Below are 22,958 nucleotides of genomic sequence, written 5' to 3' on the forward strand. Positions count from 1 at the left end.
TTCAAAAGAAAAATAAGATATTCCCCTGGCTTGGTACACTGACACATGCTATGTTGCTCAGAACATTTCACCAGCATATGTCCCATTCAGTTTATTGCATTGTGCACTGACACATACAGAGCAACTTCCCTTCCCAAAATAGATGAAAGGAAGCAAAACATCCCTGATGCCTTTCGACTTGTACTTTTGTAGCTGCTGCATTCCAGGTCAGGAAAATAATTTCTTTATCAATTCAGCATCCGCCATGAGTATGTCAGGGGGAAAGGCTTTAATAAGAATGTGGCTATTAGTGAATCTGATAGGAAAATCAAAATCACAAGTTGAAAACCGGGGGTGGGGGAGGGAATATTGATTTCATGTTGTGGCAGCTTTTCTGTTCCGAACAGCAATTAACATCTCTTTTGGTGTTTTTCAAGCCTGAGTGAAGTTTAAACCTGCATTACACAGTGAACTCTAGTTCAAAAGTAGTGGGTGTGGGTATGTTTACTATATATTTTTTAAAAGGATTCACATCACAATATATGTTCTAGGATAAATCAAGAGGCCAAATGATACCTGAAATAAGTCACAGCAGCAAACTAAATAATATATATTATTATTTTTTTTAAAGGAACTTGAAGTAGTTTGTCAGTTACATTTAGCATAATTGGATAGAACATAGCTAGCAATCTTTTTAAATATGGAGTGTGAATCTTTCTGCAGTAATAAAACTAATTACATGGAAAATAGAAAACTTAACCTGAGGAGGTACACTGGATCCACAGTTCTCAAAATACCCACCCTGAGCTACACTTAGTCTGCAGTGTATGCTCTGAGCTCTCCTGCCTACAAGGCTTTCTCTGTTTACTTTAATGGGGGGAGAGTGCATGCAGAGTTCCTTCTCCCATTAGAGTGACTGGGAAAGCCTTTGAGGAAAAGAAAATTCAGGCAAATTTTTTATAGATTATGATGCAGGGGAAATCCACCTGTCTCATACAACCGAATGTGGATGCAATCAAATGACGGTACGCGTTCTGTTCCCACTGAACTTGGTGGATACAACTGGGAAGGCCCATTTCCATCTAATTCTCTAGATCAGTGGTTCTCAACCTGTAGGTCCCCAAATGTTGTTGAACTACAACTCCCGTCACCCCTAGCTAGCAAGACCAGAGCTCAGGGATGATGGAAGTTGTAGTCCAACAACATCTGGGGACCCACAGGTTGAGAACCGCTTCTCTAGATGTACACAACAAAGGGTAATTACATCTAGGAAGGTTTGAAGATTTTGCTTGGTTTTCTGTACTGATGCTGACCATCATCCTGTACACAAAGGAAGGTCTGGATCATCCCAGTACGCTGCACTACTATGCAAGTCTACTCAGATGTGAATCCTGTTGAGTTCAATGGGATTTATTACCTGGTAAGTGTGTATAGGATAGTAGCCCCTATTTCATTCTGTGAATAGGAAGGTACAAGTTCGAGTTCCAATAAGTGAAATACAGTGCTGATCTCGTGTAAGCATCAATTAAGGTAGGAGAAGTGGAGCTAATTTTCTCTGATTCTCCCTCCGTAGCCCCTAACACCACTTCCCACAGTGTTCTGGAAGAGATTGTGGCGATCACGGGGTATTGATGTTATCCACAGCTGCCACCACTTTTGTGGTGATCACACAGGGTCCCTGGATGTTTAGCGGTCTATTGATCCCTGTGCCACCACTCTGCTCGCTTCCCCGCTGCTACCAACCCGTTACTCTCGGGTAAAACACTGAGTCCAGACAGTTGTTAAAAGTGAACCAAAAAACCCCCAAGTTTATTTTACAAACATTAACAAGTTTATGGTTTCTCAGATAATATTCCTGTCAGTATCTTAACTTTAGTTTCTTTACTGGCCTATACCTTCCTAATACCTTCTGACTGATTATCTTAACTGTTTGACTGACTCCTCTTAACAAATTCTCTCACTCTCTCACACCAGACTAGCCCAACCCACAGACTTTTCTTCTCTGTCTCTTCTAACTCCAGACTGTCTTCTCAGTCACCCTAATGCCCCCCCCCCCAAAAAAAAAAACCTCTGTGCTTAAACCTTATACACAGTTACCTCTGCCACTTGGGTTCCCACTGGTTAGTCATTTTACAATTAGTTAACCCTTTCCTTATGAACCCAGTATGATGTCACACACCTAGGAGGGCGAACTCCACACAGATTTACTTAATGCTGTGGCAGGAAGAAGGAGGTGGAGAAAATCAGCTCCCCTTCTCTTACATGAGTGGATGTTTCTACTTGATCAAATGCCATTCTGGAAGCTGAACAGCACTAGAATAATCATCCAGTATGATTTTTTTCCTTCTTTTAAAATGGATGTACTGCCAACTAGCCAGCAGCAGCGCTTGCGGTGGCTAAGAAACAAAATGCTAAAACGAATTGCATCATGCTTTAAAAATCATTCATCTCCTGTTGCTGCTTTTATATAGATGGTATTGAGTGGTTTGTTTGCTTTTGCATTTTTAAAAATGTATCTGCATATAGAGAGCACGGTAGAACAATGTGCCGGTGGAGTGTTTTTGTTACCAGAGGCTTCCAGCATTTGACAGCACGGAAAGATGAAGCAGAGACAGTAAAAAAGGGATTACAGTAATACCAGCCCATAATCCAGAACTTCCATTACCAATCGTCACTCATGCACATGACTAACAACTTCTGTTGCAGGAGATAGGTCTGTGGCTGGGATTAGTTTTCAGGAAATCTTCATCCAATAAAACCTTTAAAGCACAACAATCAGGTCCCGTCCTCCCACAAAATTGCCTTTAAACTGTGCATCTTGGGTATAATTTACTTCATAGTGGAATACTTTTTTAAAAATAGCATTGTATTTCTGCTATACGGTTGTGGAGGTATTTAGATGTTTAAATATATATATAATGAAATGAAACCCATGCATTCTTGGTGGACCAGAATGTGCTGGCAAGGAATAGCAGATGGTAACACTTTTCAAAGTCAACAAAAGCCAATGAGAGTCTCTCCGCTCCTTCTCCAATGGTTAATAGTAGCAGAGGGTAAATTTCCATCCAGATCACAGGAGAGTTTAAAGCTCCCCCTTGCAACATACTGTAGCCCCAATAAAAAACAGGATTTTTTTAAAAAACAAAAAACTGATGTGCTTCAAGTTTGGTATTATGTGTAGTTTGGCCCTCTGTAGAATTACTTAATATTTCAGTTAAAGGAACAGTATTCACTGTACAGGGCAGCTATTTAGACAGATGTATAAACTCTGTACATAAAACAATGTAGGAATGAATCTATGGTGGAAGAATGGGTCTATGCCTTATAGCCCTAGCTTTCACTTCATAGATCAGAATATGTGCATGGAAGGCATATCTGTATTTGCTCTGAAATCTCATTTTACAAGGAATGGATTACACACTGGATGCTGTATGGAGATAGGCTCCTGTGCACACCTGCAAATCAACATATGCAGGAGACCCAACATATGGGTCAGCAGGCACAATCCTCTCACCTAACTCATTCACTTATATTCCTGGAGCCTACTCACAGCTGATCAAACTGCCACTCACCACATGGATGGCAATGTGGGATTCTGTAAGTCTGGAGATTTTTTGAGGGTCCTTAGCTGCAATTTTATGCATGCTTCTAAGCAAGGAAGGTGAGCTGAATTCACCAGGTGTACAGAAGCAGCTCACCAGGTGGGGCAGAGCGGCTGTGCTGTACTAAAAAGGAGAAGGGCAAAGCAATGAATCAGTCGGTAAGGTGCAAACACACCAGCAGGAGTGCTGGATTGGCTCAGCTGAGGTGTTTGCACTGTGCTGACCTCCCTGCTGCCTGAACTACCCCCACACCCAGTAAGCAACAGTGACTCACCTGCTGGAAGCTCTGCCCCACCCAGTGAGTAAATACCATATTTTTCCATGTATAAGACTAGGTTTTTTCCCTAAAAAATAATGTCAAAAATTAGGGGGCGTCTTATACACGGGGCCATCTCCCCCCCCCTTTTCTTAAATCTGAGTCCCCCAAAATAGGGTGTGTCTTATACCTGAGGGCGTCTTATAGACGGAAAAATACGGTAATTTGTGAGATTGAATGGTTGCAATCACAGAGTTCTCTGTGGACCTTTCATGCTTGCCGGAATGACTGAATGCATATGAATGCTTATACTATAGCTTAAATGCAATCCAAAATAAATAACATCCTTTTAAAACATGTACAATAAACTCAATCTTTTGCAGACTTAGAAAAATTATAAGGTAGAAGTAAATACTCCTGATTTAAAAAAGGTTTGAAAGTCAACACTCATATTGCGGTTTCTTTGCCCTGTTGGGTATTTTAATTAAAATAACTGGCATTTAAAATAAGTTAAGATTTAATTGCTCATTTCCCCATTATCTGGATATATTTAGATACTAGTTAATCAACCATGCTGCTAATTAACAAACTTCAACCTCAAAATATTAAAATGCTGCAGTCCTTCTTAACATTTGATTTGATGCCTTACGAGATGATAGATTCTGTACATCTGGATTAAATATCAGCTATATTAGTTAAGTGTAGCTGGTATGCACATATTCATTAAAATTTAATTGCAGAGCACTTTCAGTGCACTACTCTTTATTATTTCTTTTCTTGAATGACTAATTGCAATTTGTCAGGCTAAATAACTATAATCTGAGACTTGCAAAATGTCCTGGTTTGAGCATCACAGTAAGCCAAACTCTGTCTCACTGGCCTTGTGCAAATGTGCTGCTTCCCAGAGCTGAGATGGAAGCTGCCTTCCTCCTCCCAAGTTCTTTTAGCTCAGTGCAGCAGCTAAGCCAAAGTTTTCCTTAGCGTGTCATCTGAACCCAGGATGGCGGTTAAGGAGAAGAGAGTTTGGCTGCCACACTTTGTTGTTGTTTAGTCGTTTAGTGGTGTCCGACTCTTCGTGACCCCATGGACCAGAGCACGCCAGGCACTCCTGTCTTCCACTGCTTCCCGCAGTTTGGTCAAACTCATGCTGGTAGCTTCGAGAACACTGTCCAACCATCTCGTCCTCTGTCGTCCCCTTCTCCTTGTGCCCTCCATCTTTCCCAACATCAGGGTCTTTTCCAGGGAGTCTTCTCTTCTCATGAGGTGGCCAAAGTATTGGAGCCTCAGCTTCATGATCTGTCCTTCCAGAGAGCACTCAGGGCTGATTTCCTTCAGAATGGATAGGTTTGATCTTGCAGTCCATGGGACTCTCAAGAGACTCCTCCAGCACCATAATTCAAAAGCATCAATTCTTTGGCGATCAGCCTTCTTTTTATGGTCCAGCTCTCATTTCCATACATCACTACTGGGAAAACCATAGCTTTAACTATACAGACCTTTGTTGGCAAGGTGATGTCTCTACTTTTTAAGATGCTGTCTAGGTTTGTCATTATTTTTCTCCCAAGAAGCAGACAGCTGCCACACTTAGCTGAGCCTAAAGGAGCAGAGCAGCTGTAAGCTCTGCTCCGGGAGCCAGCATGCTCATACTAAGCCATGGTTTGGCTTAGCATTACATGCAAACACGACAAATTTCTCAGATTCAGTAGTCCCTTAAAACTAGCGCTGAGATGATGACGTGGCCTCGCTTTTCTGATCCCCTTTGCAAGCTATGGAGGCAAAGCAGCATTTTCAACTCAGTTCCTAGGCGACTTCAGTTGCTTCTTTAAAAATATTCATTCAGAGGAAGGGGATTGGGGTGGGAATGTTACCATGTCTTGCCAGATTTCAAGCTCACTGTACTTGTAACTGAATAAAAGCCATGCAGTTGGTTTGGAATCAGTGGTGTGCAGTCAGTAGACTAGGGGGGAATATGCTAGTTCCCTAGATGTCCCTGGTAAGTTAGAGTATTAAAGCCTGACATCTCCTTCCCTAAGCCCGGGAAGCTTCTGCTCAGCTTAGAGAGGGAGGTGCAAAGCCACTTCTGACCTCAGGAGGAGGTGGTGTTGCGGGCTTCACGCCCCCAACACGAGTGCGGAGGCTGGCTTCCAGCCCCCGCACAATCTGGGGAATCCTTGGGCTGCTTCATCCCCTGGCCAGCCAATTGGCTGGCTCAGGGGGTGTGGCTTGCCTCATTTAAGGCAAGCGCGGCCCGGGATCTCCCTCTTTCCCTCTTTGGCCACTCAGCTGCTATGGTTTCCCGCCCGCCCGCCCTTCAAGATTCCCCTTCTGACCTTGTTATGGACCTCGGTTGGTCGCCGTTAAGGGGCCTAGTAGGTATTTTTTCCATTTGGCAAATTGGCACCGGCCATTTGGTTTTTCGCCTACCTCATAGCAAATTGTCACAACTTCTTCGGTTTTGGCGGTTAGGCACTGGTATGGGTATTGTTATGTCGATGGGTTGGGGGGGTGAGGAGCGCCATCAGCTCCCCCAGATATTGAAGGGTAGTCCGGTAAAGGATTCCGGGGGGCATGGCCTCGTCCGAAGCCTATGGAGGTCAGGGCCTAAAAGCATGCCCCCGAGTGGTGACCCCGGGGGAGTTCCTAGTTGATGTGCATCAGCAGGACTCCCCCTACTGGTGTTAACCCTTCCCAGTCTTCAAGCAAACAGGCTGAAGCCGGATAGTCGAATAGGACCAATGCCTTAGCCAATACTGCTCTTTACCTGTAACCAATAAAGTTGTGGCCAATTTTAGTCCATTAACCTAAAATAGTGGTGCCGTGTGTCTTTATTTCTACTGGTGGGAGGCTGGAACTCGCCACGCAATGCTCAGACGTCCAAGAGCCCACCAGCCACCTTCTCAATGCCCGCCCAGCTTTGGGAAGGAGGCAGCAGGGCTCCAGCATCCTGTCAAAAGTCTGGCGCCCCCTTTCCAAGGACTGGGAAGCTTTTGCCCAGATTAGCGAGGGAGGCGCAATGCCTTTCCTCCCACAAATTGCCCTTGTAAACTGGCACCTCTGGCCCTAACTGTTCCCTTACAAAAAATTTCACTGCACACCACTGTTGGGAATGTTGAATTTGCTTTGCTAGTGCAGCACCAAAGCAATAATGCAACAAGCTCTTTCCTCAAGCTGATGATGTCAGTTTCTTTTTCATATATGCGTCAAAATAAAACTCTGCAGAAGGCTTTGTGGAAATTAATCAGACTTACAGGTGTTTCCTTAGAAAACAAATCAAGCAACAGTTTTGGTAAAATGAAACGTAATATAATAAATATAATATAAATATCCGAACAACAATTTTCCTCTATACAGAGTGAATAATAATAATAATGATGATAGCAGCAACAACAACCTTGAAATATCCAACCATATCTGCTCCCGGTGATGAGAAAAGGCATTGCGGCTACAGCTGCACTCAGCATGTTGCTAAACAGTATTACTATGCATTTTCTGTCAATAGATAAAATGAAGCTCTTCGTGTTCCATTATTATGTCAAGTACCAAGAAAAGTGAGCATGAATAAAATGTCAAAAATGCAAGGTGCTATTAAACGTGAGATAGATTGCTACAAAAGATGTCCATAAAGATTTTATCTCACGTACCTGCTTTAAAAAAAAAGTATTGAAGAAATAACCATGAGAAATAGATTAATATGAGTGGGGTAGCTCACTGCAGGAAAGTCAGCTGGATATGGAAAAAGATTGATTTGAAAACTAAAAATGGAAATCAAGGGTATAACTGATATCAGCAAAGAATACAAACTTTTGTGCAAACATACACCGGAAGCAATGCTCTGTATTTTTAAACTTTCAGAGATTTGACAAGGGCAAACCAGAAAATTTTAAATAAAAGCTTATCAGTCCAATCAAACGTTTATATTGTTGCACCCATTCCTTTAATGAGACTTGGCATATTGTGCTCACAGTGTGGTCCTCTGCAAGTTTACTCAGAAGTAAGCCTCATTGAGTTCAGGGTGTGTATAGGATTCCTGTTCAAGTGAGTAAACCACATAAAATTCAATGGGACGTGCTTTAGAGTTGACAAGCATAGTTTTCTGCGGTCAGTGGCTCCAATGGCACAAGCTCCTGTTCATATCTGTGAACAGTGGAATAGTCTGAGCAACCGGTCAAAAATCATGACAGTCCTGTGTGCATATATCTGGATTGCATTTGTCGTAGAAGATTGTGCAACTCAAGGTACAAACTGGTGCAAAGGATTTAATTTCCCCCTTCAGTAAATGAAGAAAAAAAGCCCTTCTTTTGTGCTAGTGATAGTGTTATGAATTAAATATCATTTTAGCTTATGGAATTAAGTCTTTCAGCTTTCTAGAATAATTATGCTGAATATGAGAAGAGAGAGTAGGTGAGATAGCACAAATTCGATATGCATGCATCTAATATTGTATTTTCACCTAAATTTATTTTTTCTACCATTTTTTAAAGCACAGAACTGTTAAACTTCGTAGACAACCAGTTGGTGGCTTGGGCTTAAGTATAAAGGTATGCATAATTCTTTCTTCTCTTCTCTTTTTTGATACGTAGTACAAAAAAGTGAAGTCGATGAGTAGCTAAAACTCTTCTTCTTGTCACTTATCTCTTTCAGGGTGGTGCTGAGCACAAAGTGCCTGTCGTCATATCAAAAATATTTAAAGATCAAGCAGGTAAAGCAAATGTGTACTTGCATATGGGAGATTTTTATATTAAATGCAGTAATTAAATATGGATTCACAGGTGCAAATTCAATGTGGATGGGGAAAAATGTCCTGTTTTTATATTCAACTACTATATTTTTCGCTCTATAAGATGCACTAGACCATAAGACGCACCTAGTTTTTGGAGGAGGAAAACAAGGGGAAAAAATTCTGAATCCCAGAAGCCAGAACAGCGGAGGGATCGCTGCACAGCGAAAGCAGCGATCCCTCTTGCTGTTCTGGCTTCTGGGATAGCTGCGCAGCCTGCATTCGCTCCATAAGACGCACACACATTTCCCCTTACTTTTTAGGAGGGAAAAAGTGAGTCTTATAGAGCAAAAAATACGGTAAATTTAAAAGTTTGGCTTGCTTCATTTTCATTCATTTGAATTGCATTCGTTTTGTATTTGATCCTTTATTACTTTACCAATTTTTGTTTTTCTATTGATTTCAATGGGATACTTGGTCTTCTGCCTGTAACTTTTCTGTTTTCTGTCAACACTGGCATTATCAGGCATTCTATACTATTAGAAAGCACCTTTCCAGGTCCGGACAGACTGGACAGAGGGTCCCAATTGTATAAGCAATTATGAAAGAGCAACATCCTATAATTGCCCCATTGTTTTCATTGGGTGATCCCAGCTCCACTTCCCCTGCTTGCGGTGTTTGTGACTATTAGCATCACTGTTTCAGGCATTCTACTCCCTCTCCAAACACATTTGCCATTTATTTTTTAAAGAGAATTCACACCTCTAGCGCAAATGAAATTCATTGTGAGTCACAGTAGTACATCTCAGGGGATTCTCTGAAGATTCGGTGGCCATGCATTACATCTCTGCGTACTATTTCAGCTTCCAAAAATGTGCAATCATGACAAAGTAGGAATCTGAGCAATCCTCAGAGAGAATTTTCGCTCTTGTTGTGTTTGTATATTCCTACATGAACCTCGACTCCATTTAGGGGTGTGTGGAATCATGTTAAGAAACAGTTGTTAGCAATCTTGGAAAGGAGGTATTATTTACTAGTAGTCCATACTTATATAGAAAAGAATTAGGGAAAATATTGTGGTAAACTTCCAATAGTTTGGAAAGTGGGATAACACAGCAATGAGGCACAGACCTTGAAAGAGATACGTGGAAAACGAAAATCAAGCAATTAGACATGGGTACTTACATATAAGTTATTTAAATAAATAAATCCCAAGGAGCCTATTATTGTGAAGTTGTCTGTCTAGAGAGGAACATAGTCTTGTGAGAATAATCCTATAAAAGAAATAACTGTTACTCAAAGCAAATACATTACACCGACAGAATAATGTGATGCGTTGATGTCCATACTATGGGGGTAGGGAACACTTCTCAGTAAAGCTATACTGTCTAGGACAGTGATGGCCAAACTTGTCCCTCCAGCTGTTTTGGGACTACAGTTCCCATCATCCCTGACCACTGGTCTTGTTAGCTAGGGATGATGGGAGTTGTAGTCCAAAAACAGCTGGAGGGCCAAGTTTGGCCACCACTGTCTGGGTCTAGGACAATCTTTGCTTCTCCCCACCCCCATCTTCTAAGCAGCTTAAATTTTCTAGAAATTGTAATGCAACTGTCTTATTTTTGGAGAATTTGAAAACAGAATTAATGAATGAATATGGGACTAGAGTATATGCCTCATGTATATTGTGATAAAGGACCATATTTTGCACATGACCATAAAGCTGTGTTCATGCTCATTTGTGTCTAGGGCACTCATGTTTTCAGGTTAAAGAAGGGCTATACCTGGACCTCCATGCCCCGGTGTTGCATTGCTGTACTAGCTCTGCCTGATCTCTGGTGCTACATCAGGTTGCTAGTTCTCTGCTCCGGTGACTGCTAGTTCTCTGCAAGGCAAACATTTTTCATGAGCTACTTGCAGGGGGATACATGCAATAAGAATTGAACAGGGTTCCAGACCATACGAAGTTGCTAGCAGGCCTGTTCATGAGGCAGACTGAGGCAGCCTTTGGCAGCAGAATCCAAGGGGCACCTTCCTGCAGGCATGCCCCACCCCCCACTGCAATGTCTTCTGGGTTCTGGTGAGATCTCGCGAGAACCCCACAAAAACGTGGGGCTCTCTCAATATCTCACCAAAACCCACATCCTTGCAACCTTGGCAAGTGAGGCTTTGGCAGGGGTGGTAAAGGGGTGGGCAATGCACAGCGCATGCATACAGCAGCAGCTCCCCATTTTGCCTCAGACAAACTCTTGGCTTAGTGTATTAAGGGAGAGCATAGATATGCTTGGATGCAATGGAAACCTAGTGGAATGGAGAAATACAGTGAGACATTCCGATGCTACAGGATGGACAAGGAACAATTTACTGGAGGTGATGTTGCTCTGTACATCAAAGAGAGGCATCGAGCCCAATTAACTATGTCCTTCTTGTGGGCTTCCCATGCATATCCACTTGGCCATTAGAAGCAAGATGCTGGAATAGATGGGAATTGCTCTGATCTAGCAGGTTCTTGTGATCTTCTTAAGTTTTATGGTGCTGCAATGTGGTTTTAGTTGAATTATGGTTACGATTGTGTTGCATGAAATTTTGTGCATTGCCTTGAAAGGCCAGTTCCACCTCGTAAAGCAGTATATAGATTGGTTAATAGACAAATAAATGCCAATTTGAACATGTGCTGTCATCTGGAAATTTCTCCTCACACCACCATGTTTTGGCAACTTCTGGAACTAGTTTCCTACTCTTGCTATTACCCTTTTTCGGTGTGTCCAATATTACGGTATTTTATTTTGTTCTACCCCATTTTCCATAAGGAGGTTGAGAGATGCTTATCAAAGCTGGCCAGCACTTAAACTGGCTCTATTTCTGTGTTCTGCGCCCTTTTAAAACATCTTGTTTCTATTTGCAAATTCTGTCTGTGACTAAGGGTATACTTAGCACAGTTGCTTCAATCAGCAGTTCTTACTGTGCATTCTCAGAAACCAGAGGTAGCAAAATCCAGCACGGAGGGAAAATCTGGCACCACACTTTTAAAACCACATAGAACTTAAGCAGCTTGGAGAGATGAGTCCTTTGGGAAGGTTGGAAGCTTCATAGTACTGTTCACAGAGCAATTGTTGGGCCCTATACAAGACTGTTGAAAGGTTCAGGAGAGTAGCCCCTTGATTAGCAGAACTCCTATCTTCTACAGCAGGGATAGGAAATTCATCACTCCTCCAGCTCCCACCAGGCCCAGATGCCTGGCTAGTGGCTGGGTTGATGGGAATTGTAGTCCAACAACATATGGAGGCTCCCATTGTGCTCTTCAGCTTCTCCAAAGAAGTACTCTGTAGGTTTTTCTCTGTTCCCACTTCATTTTGTCTAGGTTTGAAGAAGTTGCCCAGTTCAGCAATCCACATTTCAAAAAAGCACAGGATATAGGAGTGGGGTGGGGGAAAGCAATCATCACAATTTCTCCAGTTCCATACCCCTGACCTGCCTTCATGATATCAGGGCTTCCCATTTTGGGGTGCCATGATCTCTACACGGCACCCAAAAATGTGCAAAATCACAGAGCCCCCAAACATCTGAGATCAATGAGTTCTGTGCTCTTGTGCAGTTGATGTGATTCACACGAGAGCACAGCGAGGAAGATGTACGGTACATCCCAGTTTTCGGTCCCAAAATGTTGAAACGTATGTAGATTCACTAAATATTTCATTTTGCTGTTAATACAGGGTTCCGGTTTAGATTCCCTTGGACATTAACTCATCACAAAACAAAAGTTTAACAGAATAAAAGTAGTACAAGGTAACATAAATATAAATTAACCCAAACACAAGTAAATGCTGATTTGCTTGCAACATGCCCCCTTTACACAAATATTAAAATAAAATGAATGTGAAACCTAAGTGAACAAAAGCATTCTTTTAATACAACCTCCACAGAGATACTGTCTTGTACATGGCATAAAAATAGCATGCGAGGGAGGAAAAAATGAATGTGTTTCACCCCCTCAGTAAATGAGCTAGGTGGAAAAGAAGGAAGAAGAATGCTTATACTGTAAGCTGACAGCGAAATGTAATAATGGAGCAGCTAAAATGAAACTGTGTGTTCTAGAGAAAAGTTGTTTTAAAAAAGAAACTGGAGGTGTTTGGATAGCCTACCCAAACCAAGCCTGAATATAGAGGGGGAAAGTCATAGCAACGTGTTGAAGGCAACTTTTTATGTGACTAAAGCCTGGTTGTTTCATTTTCCTAGTTATGTATGTGTACACACATACACACAACTATTGGACGGGCTGCAGAAATTCTTTTCCAAGCCACGCAGTCACAGAATGTTGACACCATTGTGATGATGCTCTTTTGCCCACTATCCAATTTCTGTAGAAGTTGCAGGCTTGCAACGTTCTCAACCTTTGCAGTTCCACTGTGCCCTTATCTGATACAGCATGTGGAGTCAGACAAGCAACAAAAACAATATGAAATGAATTCTGTTGAAAATGAGTGGTGAATATAGTTCACTAAACTCTGCCAGAGGCTATTTGTTGCAATGGGCACCTCCCCCACACACACACCCTGGGAATCAATTGAACATGCTGGCTTTTAGCAGAGCTGTTTCTACTGAATGCCAAAACAGATAGATAGATAGATAGATAGATAGATAGATAGATAGATGATAGATAGATAGATAGATAGATAGATAGATAGATAGATAGATGATAGATAGATAGATAGATAGATAGATAGATAGATAGATAGATGATAGATAGATAGATGATAGATAGATAGATATTAAAACTGTTATATTCAGTTTAATCTGGGGGGAAATGTCACAATCATGAAACACTAGTGCTGAATTCTTATTTACTCACTGTGGTCCTGGTCTTTTTGAGATGCATTTGTTAATTTTAAACATTTTAAAATTCATTTATGCATGGTATAGCAATACGAGAATGAGCGTACCCTGTTTGCCTGTATCCGGACATCATGGCATGTTGCTATCCTGTGGGGTTATTGTCAAGGAGAGGGTGAGATTCAAGGGGGTAGTTACCTGATCAATAATTGGAAGAGAAACGGAATACAGGCCCCAGCTGGAATAATGGGTTATTTGTAATGTTAAAGGGTACAACTTCAAGGAGCAGTTAATGGGTTATTCATACTGTTTCCAACAAGGATATTTGGGGTCAACTTACATATGTATCCATAACATAAAAGACAAGCAGGCATCATCTAATATTTGAGGGTGGAGTTTATAAACTTGGCAACTGCTAATGCCGATTTGGCCCAGTGCATTTCTCTTATGACAGTGGTGGCCAAATTTGGCCCTCCAGCTGTTTTAGGACTACAATTTCCATAATCCCTGACCGCTGGTCTTGCTAGCTAGGGATGATGGGAGTTGTAGTCCAAAAACAGCTGGAGGGCCAAGTTTGGCCACCACTATCTGATGAAATCCTACCTAATGAAAGAAGATAGCCTTTTTAATGGTTCACATGGGAAATTCTCAACAGGTGGGCTTCTCAGCTGGAATCACTCTGCCAAGTCTTCAAGAATGTAGTTCCCCACATTGTGGCCCAAGCCATTTTTGGCATGTCGCAACCACAAATCAGAAAGCCCTGATAAAACGCACTGGGGCAAACAAAATTCCCTCCCCCCCAATAAACTTGTGGCAGCTCTACTTTATAAATCAGATGTTAATATTACATTTTATCGTACAAGGAAAAAGTGTTGTTGTTTTTTTTCCTTTGTGCGTTGCACGAAAGATGCCTGTGATTAGAAACGATTTTGCATCTAAGATATCAAGGGCAAAATGTGGAGCCACAAAAATAACTGCAGGAAAATTAATGAGTTGATAATACCTGTTAATAATAAATCATGTTTTTCTTCATTTCGTCTTAAGCTGTGTAGCTCAGTAGGAAACATGCCTTCCATTACCTGATCACATTCAGTTCTACCCTTTTGTTTTTGCGTATCTCCTTCCCACTGTCTTGAAACAAGAAATAATAAGATCTCTCGTTGGCCTCCAGTGCCATCCTTTGAATAGAAAGATTGAAGACGCCAGTCTGCCTCTCTTTTATTTCCTTATAAAACTTTAAATATTCATTACTTCCGTGGATTCAGTGCCACATTATTCAGTTCAGTAAGCCTTTTACCTGTGGTATTAATCATGTCCATGTTGGTACTATCCTCCCTGTTCTCAGATATTAGAATGCATTTTAGTTGCTTGAGATGAGGTTTTCTTTCTTTGCCCAAAGTAGTGGATTTAGTACTTCGTTGAAGTAAAGGAAGTAAGAAACCTTTTTAAAAAAATAAAATAAAAGGTCCACTTCCTTGAATTGTTATGGTAAAAAAACAACAACAAAAAAACAGAGTTTACTTTTTTTCTTGTAAAGCAAAAGTAGCATAAAACCATAGTTTGACTTAAGAGAATTCTAAAAAGCTTTACATTTTGCGTAGAATTTATGGAGTCGTGTCAGCTGACTTTTGCTGCCAGCAGCTCCTCTTGAGATAAATCTCTGTGCCACTTTAAAAGAGAAGCAGTATAACACATGAATATTCTTAGCATGGAGTATGGCTTTACAAAAATGGTATTAATAGACAGTCTCCATTTTAGTTCTTGGTGTTTATCTGTTGCATCATGCGTTTTCTACGCAATGAAAGAATATGTGTGCAAGGCTGCTGTTTGTTAAATACAGAGAGCCAGCGTGGTGTAGTGGTTAAGAGCGGTAGACTCGTAATCTGGTGAACCGGGTTTGCTTCCCTGCTCCTCCACATGCAGCTGCTGGGTGACCTTGGGCCAGTCACACTTCTCTGAAGTCTCTCAGCCCCACAGACCTCACAGAGTGTTTGTTGTGGGGGAGGAAGGGAAAGGAGAATGTTAGTTGCTTTGAGACTCCTTCGGGTAGTGATAAAGCGGGTTATCAAAGCCAAACTCCTCTTCTTCTTCTTCTACAGATCTACTTATGAAGAAAGTAGAACTTTGTAATTTATATGTTATCGCCTGAGGGTACATTATGCTGTTACAGAATAACTTAGCAGGTCTTAGCCTGGCCAGTGGCAGGATAGAAGAACAGCATATAAACCGCTCTGAGCTTTCCCAAAGGAAGAGGGAAATCTATGTGTAATAAACAGTGTATTGTTCCAGGAGCCTCTAAATCATTTATGAGCTTCATTTCACACTTTGGTGTTGTCAAAGTTTATTAAGTTGGAAGACTTAAAACTGTAATCCTTTCCCCACTTTCCCCTTCAGTGCTGTTTTAAGTTAATATTGCGGGTATTGCAAATTCATACTATTGTTTCTTTATCGCCACTATAGCAAGCTTATGTTTGAGCACCATACCAATATAATAACCATGATGCGGTAAATAAAGTCTATGGAGCTGTGTTTTGATTGATGTGCCATCTGGGGGGAAAACAGAATGCAGCTACAAGATAAAATACGTTTAAGATAAAATGATCAGATTGGCAGCATGAGTTTTTCCATTATCCAGAAGTAGCAAGAAATCACAGGAGAAGCATCATCCTATTAATCCATGATAGCTTCAGCAGCAGAAACAGCTCTGTCTTCCTGGCAGGCAAACTTTAGTTTTTAGTCTAACTTGAAAAGTCAAAATTTGGATGAGATGCCATGTAAGGTATTTGGGAATGGCTGTGTATTGCTCATGCAGTGGATTTAGGGGGTGACCATGTATCTGTGTTGCAGAAGTACTCTTCTGTGGTTGCTTCTGAGTTGCAGCAGGTATACAGTGAACAAGCACTAGGTAACCATTAGAGAGTTGGATCTGTGTTCCAGTTATGGATCTTAATGTTCAGACTTCTAAGCTCTGGTGATTGCAAGGTGGCTTTTAAGACTACATCGTTCTGCACATTCAGTCATACAGAAGTAAATCAACTTGTATGTTTATAACAGTCACAAGCTGCAAGGATGGCAGCATTGGGATGAACCATTGTTGGCATGCATTCTGATCTCTCTGGTGGAAGCTATTCCATGGGCCATTTTGGACAATGCAATCCCAACTCTACCAGCCAAAGTTAAGTGCTTTGAAGGGAAAAGACTTAGGTACTGAGAGCCAGCATGGTGTAGCAGTTAAGAGCGGTGGACTCGTAATCTGGTGAACCGGGTTCACGTCCCTCCTCTTCCACATGCAGCTGCTGGATGACCTTGGGCCAGTCACACTTTTCTGAAGTCTCTCAGCCTCATTCACCTCACAGAATGTTTGTTGTGGGGGAGGAAGGGAAAGGAGATTGTTAGCCGCTTTGAGACTCCTTAAGGGGAGTGAAAGGCAGGATATCAAGTCCAAACTCCTCCTCCTCCTCCTCTTCTTCTTCTTAAGACTTAAGGCCTGATCCTATGCAGAGGTAAGTGCATTTATTGAAATCAATGAGTTTATGCACACCTGCATAGGATCCAGCTATTAGCGGCATCTGATTTTTCCTGTTGGAAAATTGGAACTAAAGGTGCTTGACCTTTGGTTATATCTTCTGGCTGAAATACGGCTCGGCTTTGGTCATTGAGAATCAGTTGCTGAAGTATTGCAAGAACTTCGTAAAATACAGGGGAGTTGTTTCCTTGTTGAGCTACTTTACACATAACCCTAAGCCAAACCATGACTTAGCACAAGCATCCAGACTCCTGGAGAGGAAATTTTGGCCACTTTGCTCTGGTCTTCCTGCCACTGAACTGCTGGGAGCTAAGCCATGGTTTGCCAGAAGAGCAATGCTGAAGGGAAAAGACCAGTGTATGACCACTGCCTGTCAAGTTGAGAGTACTTCATTAGATGGAGCAGCTTAATGTACAGTGTCTATGCAAACGGTATTCCAAAAGCAAAAGAAAAGAGCAAATTCTGGTAAGCGCGCATTAGAGTTTACTCATAACATTTCCAAAATTCTCATACTGCTTTCTTTTTGCGCTGTTGATCAGATTTTGTTTTCTTTACCATCTGTCATGCCTACATATAGTAATTTCTTGGAATGCAGAAGAACTGAAGAACTAAGCATATTGCCATGCTTTAAAATATAGCAGTGTGAAACAAAATGAGAGAAAAATATAACCTTACCAAGTGGACTACATTAGACTTTAGGAACACTCTGTATTCTTTCAGTATGGTAGACATACAGTTTTTGAAAGATGTTTTGATTCACTTTGAAAAGCCTCTGTATTCCTAATAGCACACATTTAGCACAAAAGAGTAGTAACTGTGCTTTCCTAGGGTACAATTTATGAAAAGGCAGCTTGGACTTTACTGTAGGACACTCAGTTGTATTCATTTTGCTGTGAAAGACAATTTTTTAAAAGATTTTTTAAAAGCCTTACTCATGTTGTTTGGGTTACAGTTTTTTGTGTTGTGCTTTTGTTTACCCAATAACAGAAATAACCATAATTCAGCCCTCTAGTATGTATCGGAGCCATTTTTCAAACTTTCAGAAAACCATATTTCTAGGCCACTTTATTCCATGTCTCACTTTTCTTGATCTAGAAAACCAGAATAAAAGCACCGTTATGTAGCAATCTTTCTTTTTTTTCTTTTTCTTTTTTGTAGTGGGAGCTAATCACAAACTCCTGCCAATCAAACTGTACAGAATGTACTTGTTTTCCTCAAAAGAAAAGGAACAACTCATCAATGCACGGTCACGTACATCTTAAATAAGGGATTTTTTTCCCTTCAAGTTCTTCTCATACGCCATGGAATACATCCTGGGCTTAGGAAAATTCCTGTAAGAGAATAATTCTCTTGCCATTATAAAGCAACATCAGAGCCTTCAACAGTGGCATATTCTGTAAAGTAGAGAAGTTTGTTAAAAAGAGAGAAAGTGGGACATGCTCTCAGCCATGAGATTTGCGTGGTTTCCCTAGCTCAGGCTTTTTGGATGCATCAGCCTGGTTGCCAGTGGCATAGCGTGGGCAGGGCCACAGGGGCAGTTTGCCCTGAGCGCAAAATCCTTAGGGGTGCCAAAATTTCAAAAGGAAAACAAATAGCATAGTAAAAAAATAGATAGGTAGGTAGGTAGGTAGGTAGGTAGGTAGGTAGATAGATAGATAGATAGATAGATAGATAGATGATAGATAGATAGTGTTAGAGGTATCAGTTGGTGGCTCGAGAGCAATCAGGCAATATGCCTCAATAGTCTGTTCTAAAGCTTTCTTATTAGTGATAAAAACCTTTAGAATGCAGAGTGCCTATATTCCGTGTCTTGCTCATTCACTTGAAAAATCTGAGAGTGGGCGGTCCTTAAACCTTCCCCAGCAGAGTAGTTTCTTAACGCCTAGTCTGCGCCTCTCCTCTCTGCGTGGAAGCTTACTGCGCAAGGAAGGCTTGGGTAACGGGGGACCTCCCTCCTCCCCGCTTTGCTCAGGCAAGGTGTCCTGGCACCGCCTTGCCTCGTCCACCCCCTGCATCTCCTCTCCACTAGAGGCGTGGCTACCTTCCTCCGCTGAGGAAGTGCTGCTTCCCATGATCTTTGGGGGCTCTCTGTAATCCATCCGGCTTTTCCCCTCTCGCCCCTGAGCCGATGGCAGTTCCCTGACAGATAGATAGATAATTAGATAGATAGATGATAGATAGAGATAGATAGATAGATGATAGATAGATAGATAGATAGATAGATAGATAGATAGATAGATAGATAGTAAGTACACCCTCCCCCTCAAACAGAAAATCTCCCAATGTTCACGTGGGTAGATTAAGCAGCAAATTTGGCCGATGGCCGCTTACTAGGGCACCCTCTGCACGGGTTTTAGAAAGATACCCATTCCTGACCAATCTCCTGTCCCACTCTCTGCCATGTTCGATGCTCATGGGGTGCCGTGGCTGTCACTCGGGTAGGTTGCTGAACTCCTGCTCCTTTGATCCAGTGTATCAGCGGTGCTGAGGATATTCGATTTGCTCCAGGTGCTGGCAACCCACGCTACACCACTGCTGGTTGTAGTAATTCTCAGATGACTTCAGTGCTTTGTTCCAGTTGTGGGGATGGGGTATTGCCATCCTCAAAACCTAAGAAAGAGCACAGGACCACCTAGTCCAGCATCTTGTTTCACACAGTGGCCAAACAGATACCTTTCTGGGAAGTCCACAAACAGCAAATGGGGACAATAGCCCTCTCTGACTGTGGATGCCTGGCAACTGGTATTCAGATGCATTGTGCCTCTGTTCCTGGAGACAGTATAGTCATCATACTTAGCAGCCATTCATAGACTCTTCCTCATTAATTTGCATAAATACACTTCTGGGGCTATCTGTGTCAATCCTTTCATCTGCCTATCAGCTGGTGGGAAGGAGAGCAAATGCTGGTTCACTGGAAATGAATCATGAAGCAGGGTCCTCCTCCCGTATGATTTCTATATTCGCATATTTAACAAAGCAGAATGGTAAGATACCACCAGGAAACAACTTCCACTCTGTTGGTGGTAAATCTGAATGGGGACGTATTTTCTTCCCACTCCTGCTCGACACTTGAAAGGGTCTCACAAGCTCGGAGCCCCGGATCTGCTAAGTTCCCCAGAGCACCAAATTTCCTAGGGGGAAACGCATTGGGTCTCTGGAGTTGTGGGCCTGCAGTTTCCCAAGGGCACCTGATGTTAGTATGGAAATCAGATTTCCTTGGGGTTTCTGGTGACTTGAACGTTGCCATGGCAGCATTTGATCCCAGTGACAAGCAGAAGCATGGAGAAAGAGAGAGAGAGATCCCGCCTACCATGTCTGCTGCTGCTATGACAGCCATTACAGCAGGAAGTGCCAGGGAAGAAGGTTTGGAGACTTACAGGGTGCTGGTAATTACATGAACATCCAGATTTTTGAAAGGAGGAGGGAGTCAGTCCAGAGTGAACCATCACTGTTCACTTGTAGGAAAACTGAGGGCAGCAGCACATCTCTGAACTAGACCGTAGACCTTGATTTATGCTGTTTTTAACTATTTCCTTTTTCTAATTAGAGCAACGTTCTAGGAAGCCATTGAAAATATGAGTGAAAATCAACAGTGCTATGATGAGAGACAAGGTTTTAAAAAACGTGTTTCTTAGAATAGGAGAGATTGTATGCTGCTTTAGTTATGCATGCAGCTGGCAAGGTGACATTCACATTAATTTCGTGTTGCAGAAACTTCGCAAATTACTGGTTGAAATAATATATCGGGTTACTCTATTCAGTGAAGTGGATTCAAAGTTCACACTAAATTGCTTTATTAAATTCTTTGTGCAACCTCCTTGATGAAAGCAGCCTCTGCACATCTTTTCAGGAGGAAAGAACAAGGGAGGCAGAATTCCTATTTTACTGTCCTACCAAAGCTAATGAAAAATGTGAATTATATTTCCTCCATAATTTAATGAAATCCATCATTAGTGGGAAGTGACATTTGTGTTCCATATTAAATAATCTTTTGTGACTGGAAATCAGCCCTCTTAATTTCCTTAGAATTGCTACCAATCTATTTAGCTTTGCTGGGTGATTGCTATGCTGCTGGCATTTTTACAAGAGAGGCAGTTGTAGAAGTGACTTGTACAATAACCCTGCTTAAGACAAACTGCTGCAAGAAATATGTCCTTATTGTAAGTCTCTCAATTAATGTGTGGTTTTTCTTTTCTTCAAATAACTCTACAGCGGACCAGTCAGGGATGTTATTTATAGGAGATGCAGTAATACAGGTCAGTTTACTCTACACAACTGCTTCAAAAGTATGCTACTATTTTGATGCTTGTATAACATTCTGATATTAATCCGATATTTCAAATAACCGTTTTGTGACATTTTTAGGTTAATGGCATAAACGTAGAAGGTGCCACCCATGAAGAAGTGGTAAGTTCTACTCCTTAGATTGTTTCTTTACCACTGTTTCCTGTATGTTACTTAGGATGTTAATGTTGATGTGTTGCCAGTGTACAGTTCTCAGCACACTTTTTAAAGTTACATAGCCATTTATTTATTTAATTGAATTTATATACAGTGGTGCCCCGCAAGACGAATGCCTTGCAAGACGGAAAACTCGCTAGACGAAAGAGTTTTCCGTTTTGGAGGTGCTTCGCAAAACGAATTTCCTATGGGCTTGCTTCGCAAGACGACAATGTCTTGCGAGTTCCTGCTGGTTTTTTTTCCTTCCCCCCCTTTTTCTAAGCCGCTAAGCCGCTTATCAGCTGATCTGATCAGCAGATAAGCCGCTAAAAGCGCTAATAGCGCTAATCCGCTAATCCTTCAATGGGCTTGCTTTGCAAGACGAAAAAACCGCTAGACGAAGAGAATCACAGAACGGATTCTTTTCGTCTTGCGAGGCACCACTGTACCACCCTATACCCGTCGGTTTCAGGGTGGTTCACAGGATAAAATCAGAATACCTCGGGTTACAAACACCTTGGGTGACAAACACTTCGGGTTACAGACTCCGCTAACCCGGAAGTAGTACCTTGGGTTAAGAACTTTACCTCAGAATGAGAACAGAAATCGCGTGGCAGTGGCGCAGTGGCAGCAGGAGGCCCCATTAGCTAAAGTGGTACCTCAGGTTAAGAACGGACCTCTGGAATGAATTAAGTTCATAACCAGAGGTACCACTGTATAAAACCACAAAGCACATAATCATAATCAAAAGAAAAACAACAACAACCCAATAACACACAAACACCAAACACATTTTAAAAGGGCATAGGATGTCAATCAAATCAACCAAAGACCTGGCTAAAGAGGAACGTTTTTGCCTAGCACCTGGGGAGAGCATTCCGCAGACAAGGAGCCACTGAAGAAAGGGTCCGTTCTCGTGTTGCCACCGTCTGGACCTCTCTTGGAGGAAGCACATGAAGAAGGGCCTCAGAAGGTCATCTCAGGGTCTGGGTAGATTCATATGGAAAGAGGCGGTCCTTGAAGTATTGTGGTCCTGAGCTGTTGGCATATTTCTTCACATGGATGAAGTCTACACACACACACACACACACACACACACACACACACACACACACACACACATTTATATATTTGTGCTGGCTATTCACATGTGAGACCTCTACTCTCCCTCCCCTCCATCATGGAAATTAGGTAAGGAAGGGAGGAAGATACTCCCATTAACGCCATTCAGTTGCCACACACACATAGAAAAGAAGGAGCAGGGAACCTGTAACTCCTAAGAAACTTGTAATGAAAAAACATAATCAGAACTAATCATACAAATAATTGCTTAAATCACCCCATGTTTCTTTTCCTTTTCTGTTTTTCTTTTTTAAGACAGTGGATCCACATTAGCTCATCCTGTCTAATTCATTAGCCAGTTTTGATATGCCTCTGCATCTACCAAGAAAGGCAGAACACAGAAAAGCAAAGTCTGAATTTGCAGTTAGTTGTGGCCACTTGAGAAATGGTAGATTAACTGAGGTTGGAGAAGGATATGTTGAAAAAATTGAATTTTAAACTGGGAACAGACTTCTGTGTCGTCTATCAGTCCCTCCAGTATATTAATTC

The 22,958-nt window shown here is 41.8% G+C and overlaps 1 protein-coding gene across 3 annotated transcripts in view; it reads left to right on the forward strand.

Annotated features, from left to right (window-relative positions):
• The window catches only part of SNTG2 (syntrophin gamma 2), a 213,471-nt gene that overhangs the window by 88,078 nt on the left and 102,435 nt on the right, over nt 1-22,958 (forward strand). For 2 of the 3 annotated variants that reach the window (XM_083495623.1, XM_083495624.1), the window contains exons 3-6: nt 8,319-8,375; nt 8,479-8,536; nt 21,120-21,163; nt 21,273-21,314. In XM_083495623.1, the coding sequence (XP_083351749.1) occupies nt 8,319-8,375; nt 8,479-8,536; nt 21,120-21,163; nt 21,273-21,314 (201 nt within the window). The remainder of the gene's footprint in view (nt 1-8,318; nt 8,376-8,478; nt 8,537-21,119; nt 21,164-21,272; nt 21,315-22,958) is intronic. The other variant, XM_083495625.1, reaches the window with a different exon arrangement.

The sequence above is a fragment of the Podarcis liolepis genome (genome assembly GCF_965112155.1).
Source record: "Podarcis liolepis genome assembly, chromosome: 3".
In the NCBI taxonomy this organism is placed as follows: domain Eukaryota; kingdom Metazoa; phylum Chordata; class Lepidosauria; order Squamata; family Lacertidae; genus Podarcis; species Podarcis liolepis.